The sequence below is a fragment of the Cyprinus carpio genome, chromosome A8, assembly GCF_018340385.1.
Source record: "Cyprinus carpio isolate SPL01 chromosome A8, ASM1834038v1, whole genome shotgun sequence".
Taxonomy (NCBI): domain Eukaryota; kingdom Metazoa; phylum Chordata; class Actinopteri; order Cypriniformes; family Cyprinidae; genus Cyprinus; species Cyprinus carpio.
This window is the reverse complement of record NC_056579.1, coordinates 9623326-9643439: the sequence shown is the minus strand read 5'-3', so window position 1 is coordinate 9643439 and position 20114 is coordinate 9623326. Positions and strand designations below refer to the sequence as shown.

Sequence of the window (20114 nt, the reverse complement as noted above, 5' to 3'; positions counted from 1 at the left end):
ATATTTTACAATGTAATTTATTCCTGTGGTGGCAGAATGTTTCTTTGAATTTTATTTCAAATATATAATTTGCCCAAATTGGGAAAAAAGTTTTCCCATATTTATTGACAAGAGTAAGTCATATGTAAACTGTACATCTATATTTTTATCACACATGCATAACCTGTGGATATTTTATCTATAGAGTGAAGGCTTCATCTGCTTACTGCTCTGCAAAGTGGAGAACAGTACTGTTAGAATGTGGGCAAAGACAATTCTTTCCACTGTGAGGTAAAACCCAATAAATCCCCTCTTACGTGAATGCTGCCTCATTAAAGAACAACGTGTTCTGGAGGTTTGGCCGTGTTCTTCTCTCTCATGTTGTGGTGTGACACATGATTGAGTGAGTTTTACACAAGCTAGTGGTTGTTGTGCTGTCTCAGAGGAGCGGGGGTGCGCAGAGCGGGCTTCATGATTGTTGGTGTGTTTGAAGTGGATCTGAATGCTGTAAATGGGATCATTTTGGTAGGTTTAATATGTGAGAGCATGAATGTGTGTGACTGAGCTCCATCTGGTGATGTGTGGAGGAAAAAAAGATCTGTTATGAAAGCGAGAGAGCTGAGTTCAGCTCTGTGAAGAGCTCTGGCTTGGTTGTCACATTGCCAACATGAGCTAACAGCAATTAACTCAATCCAGCATGCCTCTCTTGCCCTCCTTTCCTTTTTTCTCTCTCTTCTCACTCTCCTTATTCTGCATGTATATCTCACTTTTCTCTTCCCATCCCTCTCTTCTCCACTATTAAACACTTCCTACATGCCTGACACTGTAGAAACCCTTTAGAAGTGTAACCCATCACTGTCCTCTTATTATAAATTCTCTGCCATTCACTTGACTTTTTTAAAAACATTCCCACCAGAACTTCGACTAGCCTCTTTAAAAACTAGCTTTCATCGCTGAATTCGATCTACTAATAGCGGTCACCTTTCCCCACAGACAGAAGGCACAACCTTCCTTGAATGCTGTTGTATGCATTACTTTTGGGACTTGACACCAGTGTGGCCTGATCCAAACTTCTCACATGTTTTTAGGTGGAGTAAAATATTGCAGAAACTATCAGAATAACTCATTTGATGTGAGAATTTGTATTTGTATCAGACATAGACAAAGTCATAGACGCAGCCTACGGAAATCAAGTTTGCACCAGCCAGAGTAATTGAGCCAGACTTCTCCTTTGGCTGTCCTCAGCTTTTCTGTCAGCTGAATGATGAAATATACATTTATATCTCCCTATAATTTCAAATATAATTGTAAGACAGCTAGCTAACTTCGTCCAGCTGGTACATGCTAACATGTTCCAAAATCCAGATAACATCTTAAACTTGATTTAGCAAGGAAAACCAATTCCAGAAGGCTAACCGAACAGAATCATTTGAATGCTAACTGTTATTAAAAGATCAGACTTTTATACTTTGTTCCTCGTTTCCAATTTTAAACACTAGTGGTCGCCATTAGATCAAATGTTGCCTACGCTGCAAAGACATGCGTGTGATCTTATTTCGCTCCCAAATGCTATATTTACTCCAGTTATCGTATACAATACAACTTAAAGCTTGGTATTCGCCGCCAAAAACAAATTGTTAAAGTTGTTTGAAAGAGCAGCAGGTGTCGGCTGTAGGGAACTGGATGATGTCAGGACTGAACTCTCTATGAGTTATGAGTAATGTGGAAAGAATGGAGGGAAACGAATGGGAATATAAATTATTTTGTTATTAAATGTTTAGTTAGTAAAATGTTCTCCGCAGTACTTATTTATATTTGCATATTTGCAGACAGCATTGTCAATTAGGCTGTTACGGTAAGTAGGATATTTAAATAGCATCTAGCCTACTTTATAAAATATATTGTAATTAAACGCCATCATGTTCAGATTTATATCACTGAGCAATTTTTCACCAGTTCTATGCGCAGTCGAGATCTCATCCTTGCAGTGCCTCAGTGATCTGTCAAGGTGAAAGGTGTGAAAATCTGGTGGAGGCAACCCACTTTCGTCAAGAGGTAACTTCTCCACCTCTCTCTACCCCTCCTTACACACCCTCTGTGTCTTTCAGCCTCCCATTCACTCACACACCCCGTTCAGGCTGTGACAGCGGTGTCCATCAGGCAGAGATGCCGGCTGAGGGATTCGTGATGGTGGCTGTGATTTGCGCTCTGATGGCGCACAGCTGCCGTGGGGAGCTTGTGGCTCCCGTGCAGGACCTGAATCCCGTGCCCGAATCCTCCCTGCTCAAGCCAAAAGTCATGATTGCGATTCTGGCTCGGAACTCGGCGCACAGCCTGCCGTACTACCTGGGCTGCATCGACCGCCTGGACTACCCGAAGGACCGGATTGCGATATGGTGAGAACCTCCAAACTGGACTTTATTGGAATGCTCGTGTAGAGAACGCATGATGTGTGTGATGACATGGTTTGCTTTGCAGCAAGCGTTGGGGCTGAAAACTGAGAAGGTCTAGATACATAGTGGAGTTATTGTGGAGCGCGCGCAGGTAAGGTTTGGTTAATGAAAACCTTCTGGCAGATAGAGGAACAGAGACGCCGCTGTCTGCGTGAAGCAGACCTGTTAAAGCGGGTTTACTGCACCCTGTCCGCGCGTGTGTGCACGGATTTAATCACATGTTAAATGAAGATGAAAGACGTTTTTGGCTAAGTAACATGCCCTGTCGGTTCTCTTTATAATTAGAGTTTTAGGAGAATTTCTATCAGCATAATTTTCTAGAGACAATCAGTTGACATTCGCGCAGCCGCCCCATACGTCTGAACTGTTTTGTTACATAGGCAATTTATAATCTGTCAGTGTGTAATAATTAATGAAATAAAAGTGATAGTTAATTATGTTTTGTCTTAAACATCACTGGAGCTGCGCACCGTTGCTGTGGTGACTTTCTCAAGCATGTATATAGGCTACCACAGATCATGAGCATCATCTATGAACTGTACTCACTTTCCTTCAGCTTTCTCTAGAGTAAACAGATGATTTACATTTCTTTCCAAATCAGTGGTTGGAGGCACACACAGACACCCACTTTAATTTCAGCTTCCTCTCTTTTCTAATGACGCTCCACCATCTGAGCGGAACTGCTTTGATTGGAAAACATTCAGTTCCATGTGTTTGGGCTGACAGTATGCTCCACTCCACTGTTATGCCTTATGTTTTACCATTTTTTAAATGTATTTCTTCTGGCAGGTTTTAGCCGGGGAGTGTTCAGAACGAGGCACACATTTATGAACAGTAATGGATTTTGAATCCTCTTGCATATCATTTGCACTATAATATAAAAGTTCTACTAACTTGCTGTTTTCATAATATTGAATGTAAAGTCGCACGGAAGTAGCAGCAGATCTTTTTTTTCCTTATTGTGATATACATGTGACTGTTCTGTCCTTCGTTTGTTGATTGGATTTTGAGATGTAGGTGTTGCAGATGAACACATGTAAAGTCGCACAGAAATCCTGCATGTCACAAGAGAGAAGACTGTGGTTTTCACCGGTTATGACATTTTGATAAAACATTACAAGTCAGCAACAACAAAAAATGACCACACTAAAATAAAAAAAATAAAATCAAAAAATAAATTTCACAGGGTGAATTTTTATGTCATGGCAACTTTAGCTGCCTGTGGATATTGTATGTGTGTGTGTGTGCACTATTATGGAGTTTTTCAGGAGTTTACGGAACAAACCCAGCAGTCAAATGACAGGCTGAAAGTTTCACTGCATGGCAAAAGAATGTGGGGAATTAGGGGGAAGAAAGGATAGAGTGAGAGGAAAGGGCAGGGAAGGGGAACTGTTGAAAATTACACAGGGGCACCATGAGTGGCCTAACAATCTGCATTCCAGCACTATCGACCACATGCAAAGGTCACCCACAAAGACATCTCTCTGCCCCACTTTGTCTTCTCTTATTTGTTATAGTAGTATCTCAGATTGGATCAAAGTCAGTATGAGATAGAAGAGTTGCTAATTTGTGTGTGTTAACTCAACTAGCCTGATAATTTGAACTGAATAAGCAACATTTATGATACAGTTATTGTAATCTCGACTAACACTTTTGGAGATATGTTAGTCAAGTAAATAATACCTATACTTGTTGGTAACTATTAAAAATGGTAACCAAGATGGTCGACATGAAATGAAAATTCAAGATCGCATTCAGATCTGCCTCCATCCAACCAACAACTGATGGATAGAACCAAGTCTTTTCGATAATCTGTTTCACTCAGATGTATATCACAATAAGGACGAAAAGATATGTCGCTACTTCCATTTAATCACAACTTTAAAGGAACTTTGATTACAGTTTCTGTGATTGTTTGGCTTTAGCAGGAGCTAAACTACTGTAATGTTGAAGAGAACTGTTAGCGCTAACAAAGGAGACAGAGAGGACAATCTCCTCTGACAGTATCTTGATTAACGGCTCAGACATTCTTAAGTAATAAAGAGGGAAGAGTGTGAATCCAGCATCATGTTCCCTAAAGGCACAGTCCTGTAATTAACGAAATGGTGTTCAAGCTAATGGTGCCAACACAGCCTTTGACATAAGTTAGACATGACTGATCAAGTTACAATCAGAATTACTGAACACAGACTTGTTTATAAGAGCCGACTGCTCTTTTGTCTCTTCACTATAGCCTTATCTGTATGATGTGATCATTTTGACAGCCATGCAAGCAGTTTCCTTTCAGACTCATTCAAGCTGCTATGATGCTGTTGTTGAGGAATTCTGGGCATTTTGGCAAGTTAAATAAAGCACGCTGAATAGCTATAACAAAGGGCTTTAGAAAAGAATAGGGATATGTTGGGCATTGATCTGTGAATGATTATGTGTATGTCATTAGAGCAGTGTGTTTGTTTTTTATTAGGTTTGCATGAGCTTTGCTGTAACTAAAACCCCGGCTCAGTGTTTGATGGGGTCTAACTTGGAGCTCTAACTTGCAGTTCTTCAGTACAGTATAGTGTCCAGAAACAGTTTCCGCTCTTTCCAAAAACTGTTACCTCAATTCAGCTGTCCATCCCTTCCACCCAAAACCCAGAAAAAGGCCTCAACCCAGCAGGGGTTATATACATACACATATTGGTTGTTAATATTTCATTATAATGTAGTGGATATTGCAGAATTTTCATTGCGTCAATTGCTTGCAATTTTGGAGTGTTTTTCACATGACATTTTATGGTTCTATTGATTAAAAATGTTCTGAGGTCCAATGCAGCTGCTAATGAAATATCTGGAATGCCATTGCATAACTTTCTCCAGGTATTATATATACCTTTTTGGGATTTTTGTATAGGCAGGACATCTGCAGGGACATATAGTGAGGTATTTCAAGGTTATTGGCAGGGAAATGCAGTTTTATTGCTCTCTGCTGGTTTCATCCTTCTGGTAAACCACTGAGAAGACTAACATTGTTAGTCTTAACAATCAGTCAATCTATCTGTCTGCCTCTCACTTTTTCAGTCTTTTTTCTCACACCTCTTTTTTTATTTTTTCATTGTCTATTGTCTTGCTCTTGTTCTGTGCATAAGCACATATCACATACATTTTACACAGTGTTTCACAGATGTGTTTATATACTCAGGAAGATGAAGGGAGAGTCATGTGATTGTTTGATAAACTCTGTCAGTGTGTCAGGTGAGACTGGGAATCTCTTCTGAGTTCCAAACCAACTAGTCTACTCTATGCACTCTGAGAAGAGCATTTGTGCTTTTACAGATGTGTGTTTACAACTAATTTGACCACTTTTGTTGCTTTTATCAGATTTGTAACTCCAAATCAGGTAGGAGAACAATGACTCACTGAAAAGTAGATTAAGCTAAAGTGTTCGGGATGGATCTCTGAGGCCCTAGTGTGCAGTTGTATTTAATGTGAATGTGATTATGTACTTGTAAAAAAGATGTTTCGTCAAATGTCATGAGGGGGGATAAACTAGCATCACGCTCTAGATGTGTTTTTTGTGACATGGGAGAGCTGTGTTGACAGAGGGTGGCTGGAGGAATTGGAGTACAGCAAGGGTTTCACAAGCCCCTTTGCCCCCTCCTCAATCTACAGAGCCAGGCAGCCACGTCAGCTCACGTGCACACACACACACACACACACGCATGTATATACACACACATCTGTAACTGGCTGTGTTTGAACTAATGGACATTTTCATTAATATTTAGAAACTTTAGTTTTAATTCCATTCAGTTTTTTATATATTTTCTAAATAAATAATGTTTCAAAGCAGCCGTACAGAGAATATTTTGCCACTGTGTATGCAATGGTATGCTTTGTCAATTTTTTGTGTTCTAATAGGGATAGTTTGAACAGTAGAAGACTTTCCAGTATCTTTTTTACCGGTTTACCTAATTATAGGTTATTTCATTTCATCTCTGTTTTTACTCAAACCTGACTGCTTTTTGTATTAGGGGATAGTCCTCTTTATCCCTGATGGCTGTTCTGTGCAGGTGGAGAAAGTATAAGATGTGCATATTTGGAGGTGAGTAGCATGTGGTGTCCAGATGCTGTCAATAAGGACATGGAGGAGAAACAGAGACAAAAATAGAGAGTGAGCCTCAGGCAGTCAGATAATGAGCTGGAGACTTATGGTAAACTTCAAAAGGGCGGTGAAAGAAAATCGGGTTTTTATAAGAAAAGTCCTGCTTCCTCCAAGCGCAGCAGGAGGGCACACATATAACCTAAAGCTAAATATCCTGACACACACACACATACATCCCTAACACTTTTAATCACCTTTATCACAAGTTCCACTTACGAGATATTACAAGTAGAATAACTTTCAGTAGGAAAAGCACCTAGGTAATATTGTAGAATATGGACCTTTTTCAGAGAGTGTATGTACTGTGGTCAATGTCAGCAGTCTGTTTTTACCCCTGGGTGTGGAAATGTATTAGGGATGGAGGTGAGAGTGAAAGGTGAGGAGAATGTGTCTGTCCAGATATATGATTGACTGAACCTTCAGAAACCAGAAGTTTGAGTCATTCATATGCTAGCATGTTCGAATTCCTCAGTTTGTTTTTGCTTGTCCGGTCATGAATATGAGTGTTGCCCCCTGCGGCCAGAGCTAAGACACAGCCTCAAAGACTTCATAGAAATTCACTCACATCTGCACAAACGTGCTTACATTTGGGTGAATCAAGAAGCATGCCTGGGTATATTTTTATTGTTATAAAAACAAAAAATATATTTTTGCATAAAGAAAATGAATGTTTTTTTTAAAAAATTAAATATATATTTTTTTATGGCCCTAAAAATAAACTTAATGTTTTTTATGCAAAATTTATTTTTTTGATTTTAGGAGAATAATGACCCAGACATGTTCTTCATGAGATTTCCCCATTTGCTCCTTCCCCATTTACAGTCAGACATAATGAAAACATATAGTAATGAAGCATAAAGTCATGCATAAATCATAAATCTTCATTCCCACCAGAGACACTTGCACACTTCACTATTTGTATTTGTGCAGTTTTCTTTGTCATGGAGCAGCATAACCCATAAAAATGCATGGTGTGAGTCTCTCCCCAGGAGGGTCGGAGAAGAACACATGCACAATCATTTGCCATCAGAGAGTCATTTAAAGAGATGCAGCGAGTCTGAATATTCCAGATGTTTATATCTGTTGCAGCAGTGTGACGAAAACCACAACTTATTTAATTCATATAAATGCTGAGCTAGAATGAACAGGGAACTGAACAGAAGTATGAGAAGTAACAGAAGTATGCCTCATTGTTTATTCTGATTTTAATGGATTTTTCACAGATGTTATTATTGCAGCTCAAATGCCTGTTTTCCTTTAAAACAACTGTAGCACACTTACATTCGCTGAAGTCACCAGAAAAGTGTTTGTCTGAAAGCAGTGATCTATTTGACACAGCATTACCTGTAATTACCTGTGTCAGGTGTTTCGAACCAGTGATAAAGAACCAGACTGCTTACCAAGCATGATGCTGTCTGTTCCCTTTGCTTTTGTACATCTCATAAAATCTTGGACACCCATAAAGCATACTTAAAACACATATACATCATCTTGGCCTGTATTTTCGGCACTCTTTGTTGGAATATGTTGTTAAGAGCGAGACTGTCTTACCTGAGTAATTGTCTGTTTGTGTGAGTGACAAAATAGCAGTCATAGTGTTGAATAGCTGGTCTATCACTTATTATTTAAAGATGAAGCGTGTGTAATAATATGAATTTACTTACATGCACACACTGTTATCTGTTGTCTGACAATGTTTGTTTGTGGGATTTATATGTGTATTTGTGGGTTTACACTAGTATTATTCACTGCAGATGTTCAAGGCAAACATCTGTGTAGATTTGAAAGGCGGCAGTGGGAAAAGGGTGGACATGTCCCTCACAGAAAAAAAAATCCCTGAAAATAAATGAATTAATATATATTATATATATAATAAATAAATATTAAAAAAAAAATATTTTTAATGTTAAAAATATCTAAATATTCTTAAAGGAACATAAATATTCCTGAGACATAAAATAACACAAAATAGACTTTTCCTCAGAGAATGTATTTAATAGTTAAGTTTATGCTTTAAATCAAGTAAATAATGTAATTTAGCTCATTTTTAATTAGGAACTTAATTAGTACTTGAAAATAAGACAAAAAAAGGCTGGTTATGAATGCCTTTTTACTTTTTTATGACTCATTTATCTGTTTTTGCTCTTGTCTACACATTAGGTGACATGAAGTTCAGTTTATTTTTCCCCGTTGCCTCATGTGTCATTCTGCTACTGCTTCAGAACATCCTGCAATGCTCTATAAATATGAATATACACACAAGTCAAACTCTATCTCTCTCAAACTCATTCACACAAAAACACAAACACAGTGTGAATATGACGACTGAGGTGATGTCAATATTTGTTGGCTCTTTCCCACATGGTTTTACTGCAGAGTCCCTGTGCAGTGGAGGTTTCCACTGGCACAGCCAAACGGCTGAGGACACTGAATGTGTTTGTGTGCTTGTGTCAGTGTTAACATGTGATCTCCACAAGCCACAGAGTAGTAATGCTGGGAAAGCTCACGGTTATGTCACACTGTTTGTAGGTTTGTCGCTTTTAACGTAGTCAAAACATGGAGTAGTTGTGTTGTTTTGTCTAATGCTTTTGTAAGTCATAGTATATATAGTATCGTTTTATGAAATCTGAATTTTATGTATCTGCACTTCACCTCTGAGATGCTAGTAACATATTTTACTATGCTAAACTACGCTCTTAAAATGCTGAAATGAAACTTAGACAATACATCTTTTACCTTTCACAAGCTGCTGCAGGCAAGCTGTTGTGAAGTGCCTCACTTCCTTGCAAACCCATAACCATGCCTGAGGAATTTATCAGTCCTAGGAATACAGCACTAGCTGCTTGCTAACATTTTCAGCTAGCACTTTTGACATCTTCATGTGAATTTCATTAGTCTTATCTGGCTTTTCCACATGTCTAGGAGAAAGAAATACTAACTCAAAACACATTGTGCACTGTTCCGCCTTTGCCTGAGCTGTATTTGGAGATCGTCTTGTTTATGTTAAAATGACGTAAATTATCCTTTGTCGTTTCTTGAAGGGCTGCAACAGACCACAATGTGGACAACACCACAGCTATGCTGAGAGAATGGCTGAAGAACAGGCAGAGCAGATACCATTACGTGGAGTGGAGGCCCATGGATGAGCCACGGTTGGTTGAAAACATCTTTTTCCATAACAACCCTTACCAAAAAGTAGTATACTTCAAGTTCTTTTTATTAAGTATACTCAAGTAAAGTTCATTTTAAGTATAATTTATGTAGCAAGTATACAAATATCAGTGTTCTAGTAGTATACTTGTAAATGTACTGTTTCAATACTCATTGGGACTAAATTGGCCCACTTTCTAGTATATAAAAGTATACTTTTAAGTATACTTTAAGTATAACAGTAGCAAACTTTGAGTACACAGCTAGTTTACCTCTATGTTTGTAATTTGCACTGCAATTATACTAAAAGTGAACTTATAGGTATACTGACAGTTTACTAATTAAATACTTTGTACACTTTGAAGTATAGTCTCAGTAAAGTACTAGTTTAGTAGTTTGATACTGCAAGTATACTCATAAGTTTTCTTTAAGTGAACTTTACATCATACTTTAAGTATACTACTATGTCCCTATTTAGGTTTTAATTTGTATATATTTTGTTATATGAATATCTGAACATACAAAACATCCAAAGAATGAACAGGGTATCTGCTTGTAAACAAAAACATTTTATTCTAGCTTCATGCATTCTTTTTTTTAAACACTTTAATGTGGGTAAGTTTCATAAAAAATAAAGAAATAACATTTTGAACAAAAATCTCAAAAAAGACTATGAATTGGATTCAGAATGATAATCAAAACATAGATCGATCAAAACAACACCCAAAGCTTGACTGTAATTATTACCTCTTCATCAGTCGACATTTTATTCCATAACGTTACAGTTTTGATGCTATTTCATGTCAGATGATCATGTTAGATTACATGTGTTAGTATCTGTTGTTTCTTCTTCTTCTTCACTCGTGCTTTTTTGGAAATTCTGTACAGAAGATGTGTACTAGCGCCCTCTACCGTATAACAATAAAAACACGAATTCTAGGAGCACAAGTATAGCTTAAATATATTTAGACTTTTTGTAAGCATAAGTCAAGTATACTTAAATGTCATTTTAAGTATATTTCTGAGGAGTACCTAAAGCCCATTTCTGAGAAATAAAAAGTAAACTAAAAGCATACTTTCCTATTTTTAGTTTAAAAGCAGTATACTAATAGCACACTTATATAAACTTCTTTTTCGTAATGGAAAGTCAGTTAGTTCCAGAACAAAGTCAGTTAGCACTAATGGCTGTTTATGTCAGGAATTTGCAACAGTCTAATAATGTCTTTCCCATCCAAATATAGTGATTTCCAGAACAAGGATTAAACAATAATCCAAACTTGTTATGTTCCAAACCTGTAGGCCCTATGACTTTCATGGAACACAAATGAAATGTTTTGAAGAACTCTTCATTATATTTATATAAGTAATATTATACTAATTTTCATGTACCTACTGAATGGACACATATGTTTTCAAGCTTCAAAAAATGATACTAAATCAACATAAACATATCATAAAAGTGTTCCATATGATTCATACGCTATATTCCCAATCTTCTGAAGTCATATGATGTTTAAAATAAAATGTTTCACTGAGTGATTCAATTTTTGCACTTAAAATCTCGACATCTGCCCTAACTCTCCTTGCCATGCTCATGAGAGAAGTAGCAATGTCCAATTTGTGTTAAAAAATAAAATGAAAACATAAAATTAACATAAAGGCCAAAAAACAACAGTAGTGCTGTAGATATGTTGAAGATGATAAGGGTTATTATAGGAGTAGAAAGAGTGGTATTAAATGTTATTTTAAGATTTTTTTTTTTTTTTTTTTTTTTTTTGATGTAAGTCATACATGGATGAGTCGGGGCCGAAACACTGGGCTCCATCTCGTTTCAATCATGTAATGAAGCTCAGGCAGGCGGCACTGAAGGCTGCACGAGAGCACTGGGCTGATTATATACTGGTGAGATCACACTGACATTTTTGTCATAACTGACTTATTGTTACATCCATGTTAAATAAAAACCTCAAGTACGATTATGCCAACCCTTATTCATCATGACACTCATATTGATGCTAAATTGGTATTTTTATGTAAAACTAGAGTTCTCCAAATTTACCCCTCTCTTTTTCTCTCAGTTTGTTGACAGTGATAACCTCCTGACCAACCCACGGGTGCTGGATCTCATGATGGCAGAGAATTTCACACTGGTGGCACCCATGTTGGATTCGCGATCCCTCTACTCAAACTACTGGTGTGGCATCACACCTCAGGTAAAGCTCGGCCCCCTCAGAAAGAGTAATATATTAAAGTGATAGTTCACCCACAAATATAAATTGTCGTCATTTACCCACCCTCATGACTTTCTTATGTGGAAAATAAAAGAAGATATTTTTTTTTGTCAATACAATGGAACTCAATGGTAACCAAAATGTTTTGGTTACCAGCATTGTTCAAAATAGCCTTTCGGGATTTTGCACAAGAAAGGTTTGGAAGAACATGAGGGTGAATAAATTTCATTTTTAGATGAACTGTCCTTTCAAGGAAAGATTTACTGCTGTTCTTCAAAATGCATTCAAACTAAAATGTACATTCAACGTTCACAACGAAAACTATTCATGAGCATTGCTTCAGTAGCATGTTATCTCTGCCATTTTCTCAGGGTTATTACAAGCGCACCCCAGACTACCAGCCTATTCGCGAGTGGAAGCGTTTGGGCTGTTTCCCGGTTCCCATGGTGCACTCCACGTTCCTGTTGGATCTGAGACGTAGTGCCAGTCTCGACATGGCTTTCTACCCACCTCACCCTGACTACAGCTGGGCATTTGATGACATCATGGTCTTTGCATTCTCTGCGAGACAAGCTGGTGAGAGATGGTCGATTAAAAATTATATGTATTTATCTGATTATATGTTTTTTCTAGACTATAGTGTTTTATCAATAACAGTTTAAAGTAAGGTTTAATTCAGTATAATTCAAGTTAATGCATTAATGCAAAAATCAAATAATAAAATCTAATATTATAATATTAATGCATTATAAACAAACAACAGTATCTTTTACATTGCATTTATTCATATAGCAGGCACTCTTAAAATCACTTATCACAAATTTACACACAAATGTAATGAATAAAATTCTATTTATGTATTATTCTGCTAAATAAAAATCTTTTCATGTAAAATCATTTTTTTGTTGTTGTGTAAATTAAAATGTGTTTTATATGTAGAAATTAACATTAAGCTAGATTAATTAATGCTGGTATTGTAGTAGTTTTCATTGTTAGGTTATGATACATAACGCATTAACTAATGCTAAACCATTGAATATTATTGCAAGTAATGCAAGTTGTTTTCGAAATGAGTGCTTTTAAGCACAGAATGTTTTCAGAAGAAACAGATGAATGCAGTTAAGAGTACTGTTCTTCTGTTTATGGGGCCCAGAACAGACACGGATCAGAAACTTAACACATAAAACACTGCACCTCCAACTGTCCAGCTCAGTAGTGTAACAGCTTTAATGTCGGATAATCTTGTGGCTAATGTAACCAGCTCCAGATGGGCATTTTTATGGCCTCTTTGGGTGCTTGTGGATGTTCCATTAAGGAAAGAGAGCGTGCAGTGGATTTACAGTAAATCATATACACACACATCTAACACAAAGCCAACAAACCATGACTCCAGACACACCCCTTGAATACAAACCCTGACAACACAAAACCACACAAACACATTAATGATGTAACACTCATGTTTCTCATTGTTTTGGGTAGGATGACTACATAGGTCGTGTAGAATTATGTGAGATATACAGTGTTTGCGTGCAGATGCATTTCATGAATGAAAACAATGTATGCTGTTTTTTTTTCTGTAGGTGTTCAGATGTATGTGTGTAACAGAGAACATTATGGTTTTCTGCCTGTACCCCTGAAGGCCCAGCAGAGTGTAGAAGAAGAGGAGGAGAGTTTCACACACACCATTACTGAGGCCATGAGTGGGTATTATCACTCACACACACACACACATTAAAGCATAGATGTTCATTCATTCATTACAGTTCAAAAGTTTGGGGTTGGTTCAATTTTTAAATGCTTTTGAAAGAGGATTTTATGTTCTGAAAAGCTGAGTTTATTTGATCAGAAACAGTAAAAATGGTAATTAAAGGGATACGCCAACCCAAAATGAAAATTTTGTCATTAATCACTTACCCCCATGTTGTTCCAAACCCATAAAAGCTCCGCTCGTCTTCGGAACACAATTTAAGATATTTTTGATGAAAACCAGGAGGCCTGTGACTGTCCCATAGACTGCCAAGTAAATAACAGTATCAAGGTCCAGAAAAGGTATGAAAGTCATCATCAGAATACTCCATCTGCCATCAGACGTGCAATCTGGGTTATATGAAGTGACGGGAACGCTTTTTGTAAGCAAAGAAAATAAAAATAACTACTTTATTCAACAATTCCTTTGTCAACAGTCTCCTCTGTGTCTCTCCATATCACCGTATGCTGTGTATGCTCTTCTGTATCAGCAGCGACACAAGGATGCGCTGTTTCTACGTGTATTTAGCTTTGATTTGAAAAAAAACAGCGCATCCTTGTGGCGCGAATGATACAGAAGAGCATACGCAGCATACGGTGATATGGAGAGACACAAAGGAGACTGTTGACAAAGGAATTGTTGAATAAAGTAGTTATTTTTATTTTCTTCGCTTACAAAAAGCATTCCCGTCACTTCATATAACCCAGATTGCACGTCTGATGGCAGATGGACTATTCTGACGACGACTTTCATACCTTTTATGGACCTTGACACTGTTATTTATTTGGCAGTCTATGGGACAGTCACATGCCTCCTGGTTTTCATCCAAAATATCTTAAATTGTGTTCCGAAGATGAACAGAGCTTTAACGGGTTTGGAACGACATGGGGGTAAGTGATTAATGACAAAATTTTCATTTTGGGGTGGAGTATCCCTTTTATGTGAAATATTATTACAATTTAAATAACTTTTCTGTTTTAATATGTTTTAAAATTTTATTTATTTCTGTGATGCTCCAGCCTTCAGTGTCACATGATCCTTCAGAAATCACTCTAATATTGATTGATTTGGTGCTCAAAAAACATTTATTTTTATTATCAGTGTTGAAAACAATTGTGCAGACTATTTTTATTTATATATTTATTTATTTATTTATTTTTGTTGAAATCATTTTTTTTTCAGGATTCTTTGAATAGAAAGTTTGAATAGAAAATCTTACTGACCCCAAATCTTGGAACAGTAGAGTTTTTATCAAGCCATTTTCTTCTTGGGGACCGTTGCCTGGTCCCCACAATGTTCAGCAAACACACACGCCCATAAGAAGCACACCCATGGCCACTGCCCCTAATAAACCTCCTTTTTCCAGCACTTTAGCTCTTTTACACTTTATATTTTCAGCCTCCATTCATTCATTGGAGGTTTTATTTACATTTTGTTGTGGTCCAACGTGTGATTGTTAGATGTGCATTTAATGCATTTAAGACTAAAATGTCTTTTCTCACAGTTGATCATAACATTAAACCCTCTGAGTTTCTCTTCACTTCACCCAAACCCCAGGACAAGATGGGCTTTGATGAGGTAAGACAGCAGAATTTCTGGAATGTCTTGCTTGACTGGACTCTTGATAGTTATTAAGCAGAAAAAACTTCAGCTGATTTATGCTTCTTTGAAGTGACATTTTCTTACCTTGCCCTACTTCATTCCTCAGACTCTCTCCTTCTCTTTTCTGCTCAGATCTTTCTGATTAATCTGAAGCGGAGGTTGGACCGGAGGGAACGGATGTTGAACACCATGGCGGTGCTGGGTCTTGAGGCTACGTTGGTTGATGCTGTAGATGGGAAGTAGGTCATCAAGGGGACGTTCTGTGGAGTCACCTTTGTGATGTTTGGGTATTTTGAAATGTGGCAGAAGAATTCAAGTGTAAGTAATTCAAACTGATGATCTGACCTTTTTATTCCCTGCCAGGGCTCTGAATACATCTCACCTTCAAGCTCTAGGCATAGAAATGATGCCTGGATATAAAGATCCATATTCTGGTAGGGTGCTGACGCGTGGAGAGATTGGCTGTTTCCTCAGCCACCACTTCACCTGGAAACAGGTACGGACAAACCCACATATAAACATGTGGCACTCCCCATAAATAAGGTACGGAATACAGCTCAAGAGGGTTTTTTTTTTTTCCCCAATAAATAATTAATGAAAGAAAATATCCTTGTCAACCAACGGGGGTAAAGTTTTAGTGACTTATTTTCAATTAATCTGTATAAAGTTTTCAGTGTATGAAACCATTATGAAGTATAATTATACAATTTAAAACTCAGATTTTTTTGTGTATTACATCAAATAAATATCTTAAATATATTTAAAATAAATATAATAAATAAGTAAATGTGATGAATAAAACATTAAATAGGAAACACATATTTCCCATTAATTAAAGAATATTACTGGTTTAAATGTTTTCTTCTAATAACTTGTGTAAGAGTTGAATGGTTGAGATTTTCAAATGCTGTCAAGACTAATATTTGTCTAAAAACTTAGACAAAAATAATTATCACAGCAAAATCATGGAATTTGTGCCTCTAATGCTTTAAAACAAAGAATACTATGTTGGTAGAAAGTTCTGTACACAAACACAAGGGACACACTGGACTCCCTGTGTCTTTATTTTTGGCATCTGTTAAGCTTTTCACTGATAATTGGTGTTTTATATAAGCCAAGCGTATGGTGTAGAATAATTGGCCAGTTAATCTCAGTCAGACGAGCAGCACTCCAGTAAATTTTTCCATTTTCTGAAACAAGATTTTACAACAGACAATTCATTTTCTCCTTACTGTGTGTGTGTGTCTGATAGGTGGTGGAGAGGGGTCTGCAGCGTGTGCTGGTGTTGGAGGATGATGTGAGGTTTGAGCCTCGATTTAAAAGGAGGTTACAGACCATCATGGAGGACGTTAAAAAAGCTCAGCTGAACTGGGACCTCATGTAAGAACACCACCAGCTGAAAACAAACACATCATGAGACCTTTTCACCACTCACAAAAGCATAATTGATCTTTCAACATTTTTCTCTTTCTACCTCTCTCTCTCTTCTTCTTCTTTCTCCATAGATATGTGGGCCGTAAGCGGATGCAAGTAGCTCAGCCAGAGGTGTCTGTAGAGGGCATTAATAATCTGGTGGAGGCTGATTATTCATATTGGACTCTAGGTTATGCCCTTTCACAGCAGGGGGCCAAGAAACTCCTCGCTGCTCAGCCATTCGGCAAGATGCTCCCTGTGGATGAGTTCCTGCCAGTCATGTTCAACAAACACCCAAAGTGAGTGTGTTGCATGGATGGATGAATGGATAGACCAATGGATGGATGGATGGAGGGATAGATAGATAGATTGATTAATATATTGATCAATGGATGCATAGGTGGATGTATGGATGCATGGATGAAGGGATGGATGGATCAGTTAATTAATAGATAAATTGATGTAAGGATGGATTCATTTTTTTCAGAAGCTTTTACACACAGGTACACATTGAGGCTGTACTGTTGAGTGGGACAGACACAGTGCTAGATTGTTCAGAGTGGGGGAAAAAAAAGTATGGTGTCCCTACTGGGTCACACAATGACTGCCTTTCTACCCAGTTTCCTCTATTGGGAGGCCTGCAGAGCACTAGCTGTGCCCCCAGCATGTGTTGCCTTCACTGGCCCTTCTTTCTCTCACCTAACACCCTCAGTTCCCTGCGGTCCTTCTCCTCTGTTGTCTTGCATTCTCTGGGTCTCTCTCCCTACTTTGAGGAATTTTGGGAAGGGCCAGTTCTTCCTGTTCCCGGCATTCAAGGGACAAAATTCCCATTGATGGTTCTCTGAGTTTTGGGGGAAGGGCCATTGGTATAAGACAGATAGATTACTGTATAAATATACTCCACTTTCTGTGTGTGTGTGTGTGTGTGTGTGTGAGAGAGAGAGAGAGAGAGAGAAAGAATCATTATGTACACCAAAGTGTGTAATTTTAGTGTTGTATTAGCATAAATTGTAGTAAATTATGCAATGTTTTCATGTTGATTAGCTAGGGATACCCATTATAGAATAATTTAATCGTACTAAATATACATTAATGTAAAACATTAGTATTGACATTATGCAAATTTTAAGATGATATATACTATGTTTTAAAGGTTTGGGGTCAGTAAGATTTTTTTTTTAAAGAAATTAATACTTTTATTTAGCAAGGATGTATTAAAGTAATGGCTGTTGAAAATTAGCTTTGCCATCACAGTAATTAATTTTATTAAAAAATTGATATACAGTAATTGTGTAATTTTTCTCATGGCTTTGTTTTTCTTCCTCTCTAATTCTTGCTCTCTCTGTCTCTCTCTCTCAGTGCTGCATACATGTCTCACTTTGATCCCAGAGATTTGCGTGCTTTCTCTGTTGAGCCGCTGCTGTTGTACCCAACACACTATACTGGCGAGCCAGGTTACTTTAGCGACACAGAGACCTCGACTATTTGGGATGACGAGGCCATCAGCACAGACTGGGACAGACAGTTTGCTAAAAAAACTGCTCAGCAGGCACATATTCGCTCCGCCGCTCAAAACAGTGTCACCGGGGACACACCACCGCCTGCATCCCGAGCCTCACGAGACGAACTCTGAGTCCTCGACATGTTCTCAAACTACACAGCTGAATGACAACACACAGACAGCTCATTCCTCAATGTCCAGTAGTCCCCTCCTCCTTGGTGACACTTCAGCCAATAGCATGACAGCTGGCTGGGATGCTCAAACACCATTGGCTGGCTGGTTGATTTTGCACAAGCTCTTTTTATTTCCACTTTATTTATTTCATCATGTCTTCCAGAGACATTGAGGGACCAAACTGTCCCTGGTGGACACATCAAAGTGTTTGAAGGAAGTACACACTGCGGAAGGACTGGACGGAGGAACATAGACATATGGGAGTTAGGTTTGGGTTTGCTAGTGGATGAACAGATGACATTCAAATCTTACTTTTAACGTTTTCTCTTATTTTGTAATGTAAAAACAGATATGGTTTATGCGCAGAGTACTGAATAAAATAATCCTACAGCTTGTCCACATTTCTACTGTATATTATCAGGAAAGAAATTATATTTTAAGTTGATATATTTTGATAGCATCAAAAAAATAAATTTTCCATATTATTCATGTGTCACATATATATTAGAGCCATAAACTAAGAGCATTAATTACATATTTTTGTGGAAGGTTGTTCTAATTCAGTTGTAAACTATAAAATGTGTTAAATTGTCTTAAAAGGATAACATGTGACTTTTGACACATATTCACTGGTCATTATGGTTTTTTTTTTTTTAAGAATAAGAGCAGCTTTACTTAATCTAGTTCAAAGTGTGTGTGAGACAAAAGGTGTTTCTGTGTTATTGTGAACATCATATTGTCACTAATTCCTACCAGAATATTCCAAGAGGCTCATTTATCTTAAAAAAACAACAACAAACAAACAAACAAAAAAGTGTATGATTCTACTGGGCATTATGTCAACTATCATAATTTTAAATGGCTGGATGCAAACGCCCTCATTTTTGCAAACGCACTCGTATTTTTCCTCTCAGCAGGCTGGCTCCTGTTCTCTGACCGTTGATTTCATTACCTTCTTTGATGTCTGAAGATGTCATGGTGCTGGTGGTGGGCTGATTCAATAAAACTGACTGATCAATAATTTAAAGCGTCTAATGATGTCTGTGCAAGCCAACAAAATAGCTTCAGATTCATTTTGGTGTATCAGCTACCTTTGTGTGTTTGGATGGTTAACTGTCATCTTCAATGCACTTACAACAGCCTCTGGCAGTTTCTGCGCAAAAAAAAAAAAAAAAAAACTCACTAGATGTGTTTGAAAACTCCATTCAGTGCAAAAGAGATGTGCATATGTTGGGTTATGGCTAAAATGGTCAACTGCTGCATTTGGCAACCAAAAACATGGCACACCAAACAATCTAAAAACACTGACCATAAATAACTTGCTGTTTCAGAATGTGCTGCCAATTTAATGTTTATGGCCAGTGAGTAAATAAGAAATGTTTACCCAGAGCAGCCTGTGCTAAAAGTCTTCGCCATGTTAGTGTTGGTAGATTAAACAATTGGTTCAATTTACTGAGGAATTTAGTGACGTTGTGGCAGAACAAAAAGTGCAGCATGTCCTCCAATCAGTAATGGTTTCCCTTAAACTTCTTGGCAAAAGGTTTTATTAATTTTATTAGAGAACTGGAGAGATTGACTATGAATTTCCTAAATTCATATGAGACATGTGAGCTACGTTCAGTCATAGCATGACACAAATATATAGTACAGTAGATGTGATATTATTTCTATAGTGCAAATTCAAATGTAAATGCTCAACGCAGTCTGTTTCATAAGAGGT

General features: G+C 37.5%; 1 protein-coding gene across 1 annotated transcript; it reads left to right on the top strand.

Moving 5' to 3' along the window:
• The first annotated feature begins 1903 nt into the window (after positions 1 to 1903).
• LOC109095467 (procollagen galactosyltransferase 2-like) lies at positions 1904 to 19415 on the top strand. Its single transcript, XM_042762029.1, has 12 exons — positions 1904 to 2375; positions 9615 to 9726; positions 11509 to 11625; positions 11802 to 11936; positions 12326 to 12530; positions 13538 to 13657; positions 15209 to 15282; positions 15439 to 15545; positions 15670 to 15802; positions 16559 to 16686; positions 16812 to 17018; positions 18079 to 19415. The coding sequence occupies exons 1-12, from the start codon at positions 2146 to 2148 to the stop codon at positions 18350 to 18352; spliced, it is 1842 nt and encodes a 613-aa protein (XP_042617963.1). The 5' UTR covers positions 1904 to 2145; the 3' UTR covers positions 18353 to 19415.
• Positions 19416 to 20114: the final 699 nt, after the last annotated feature.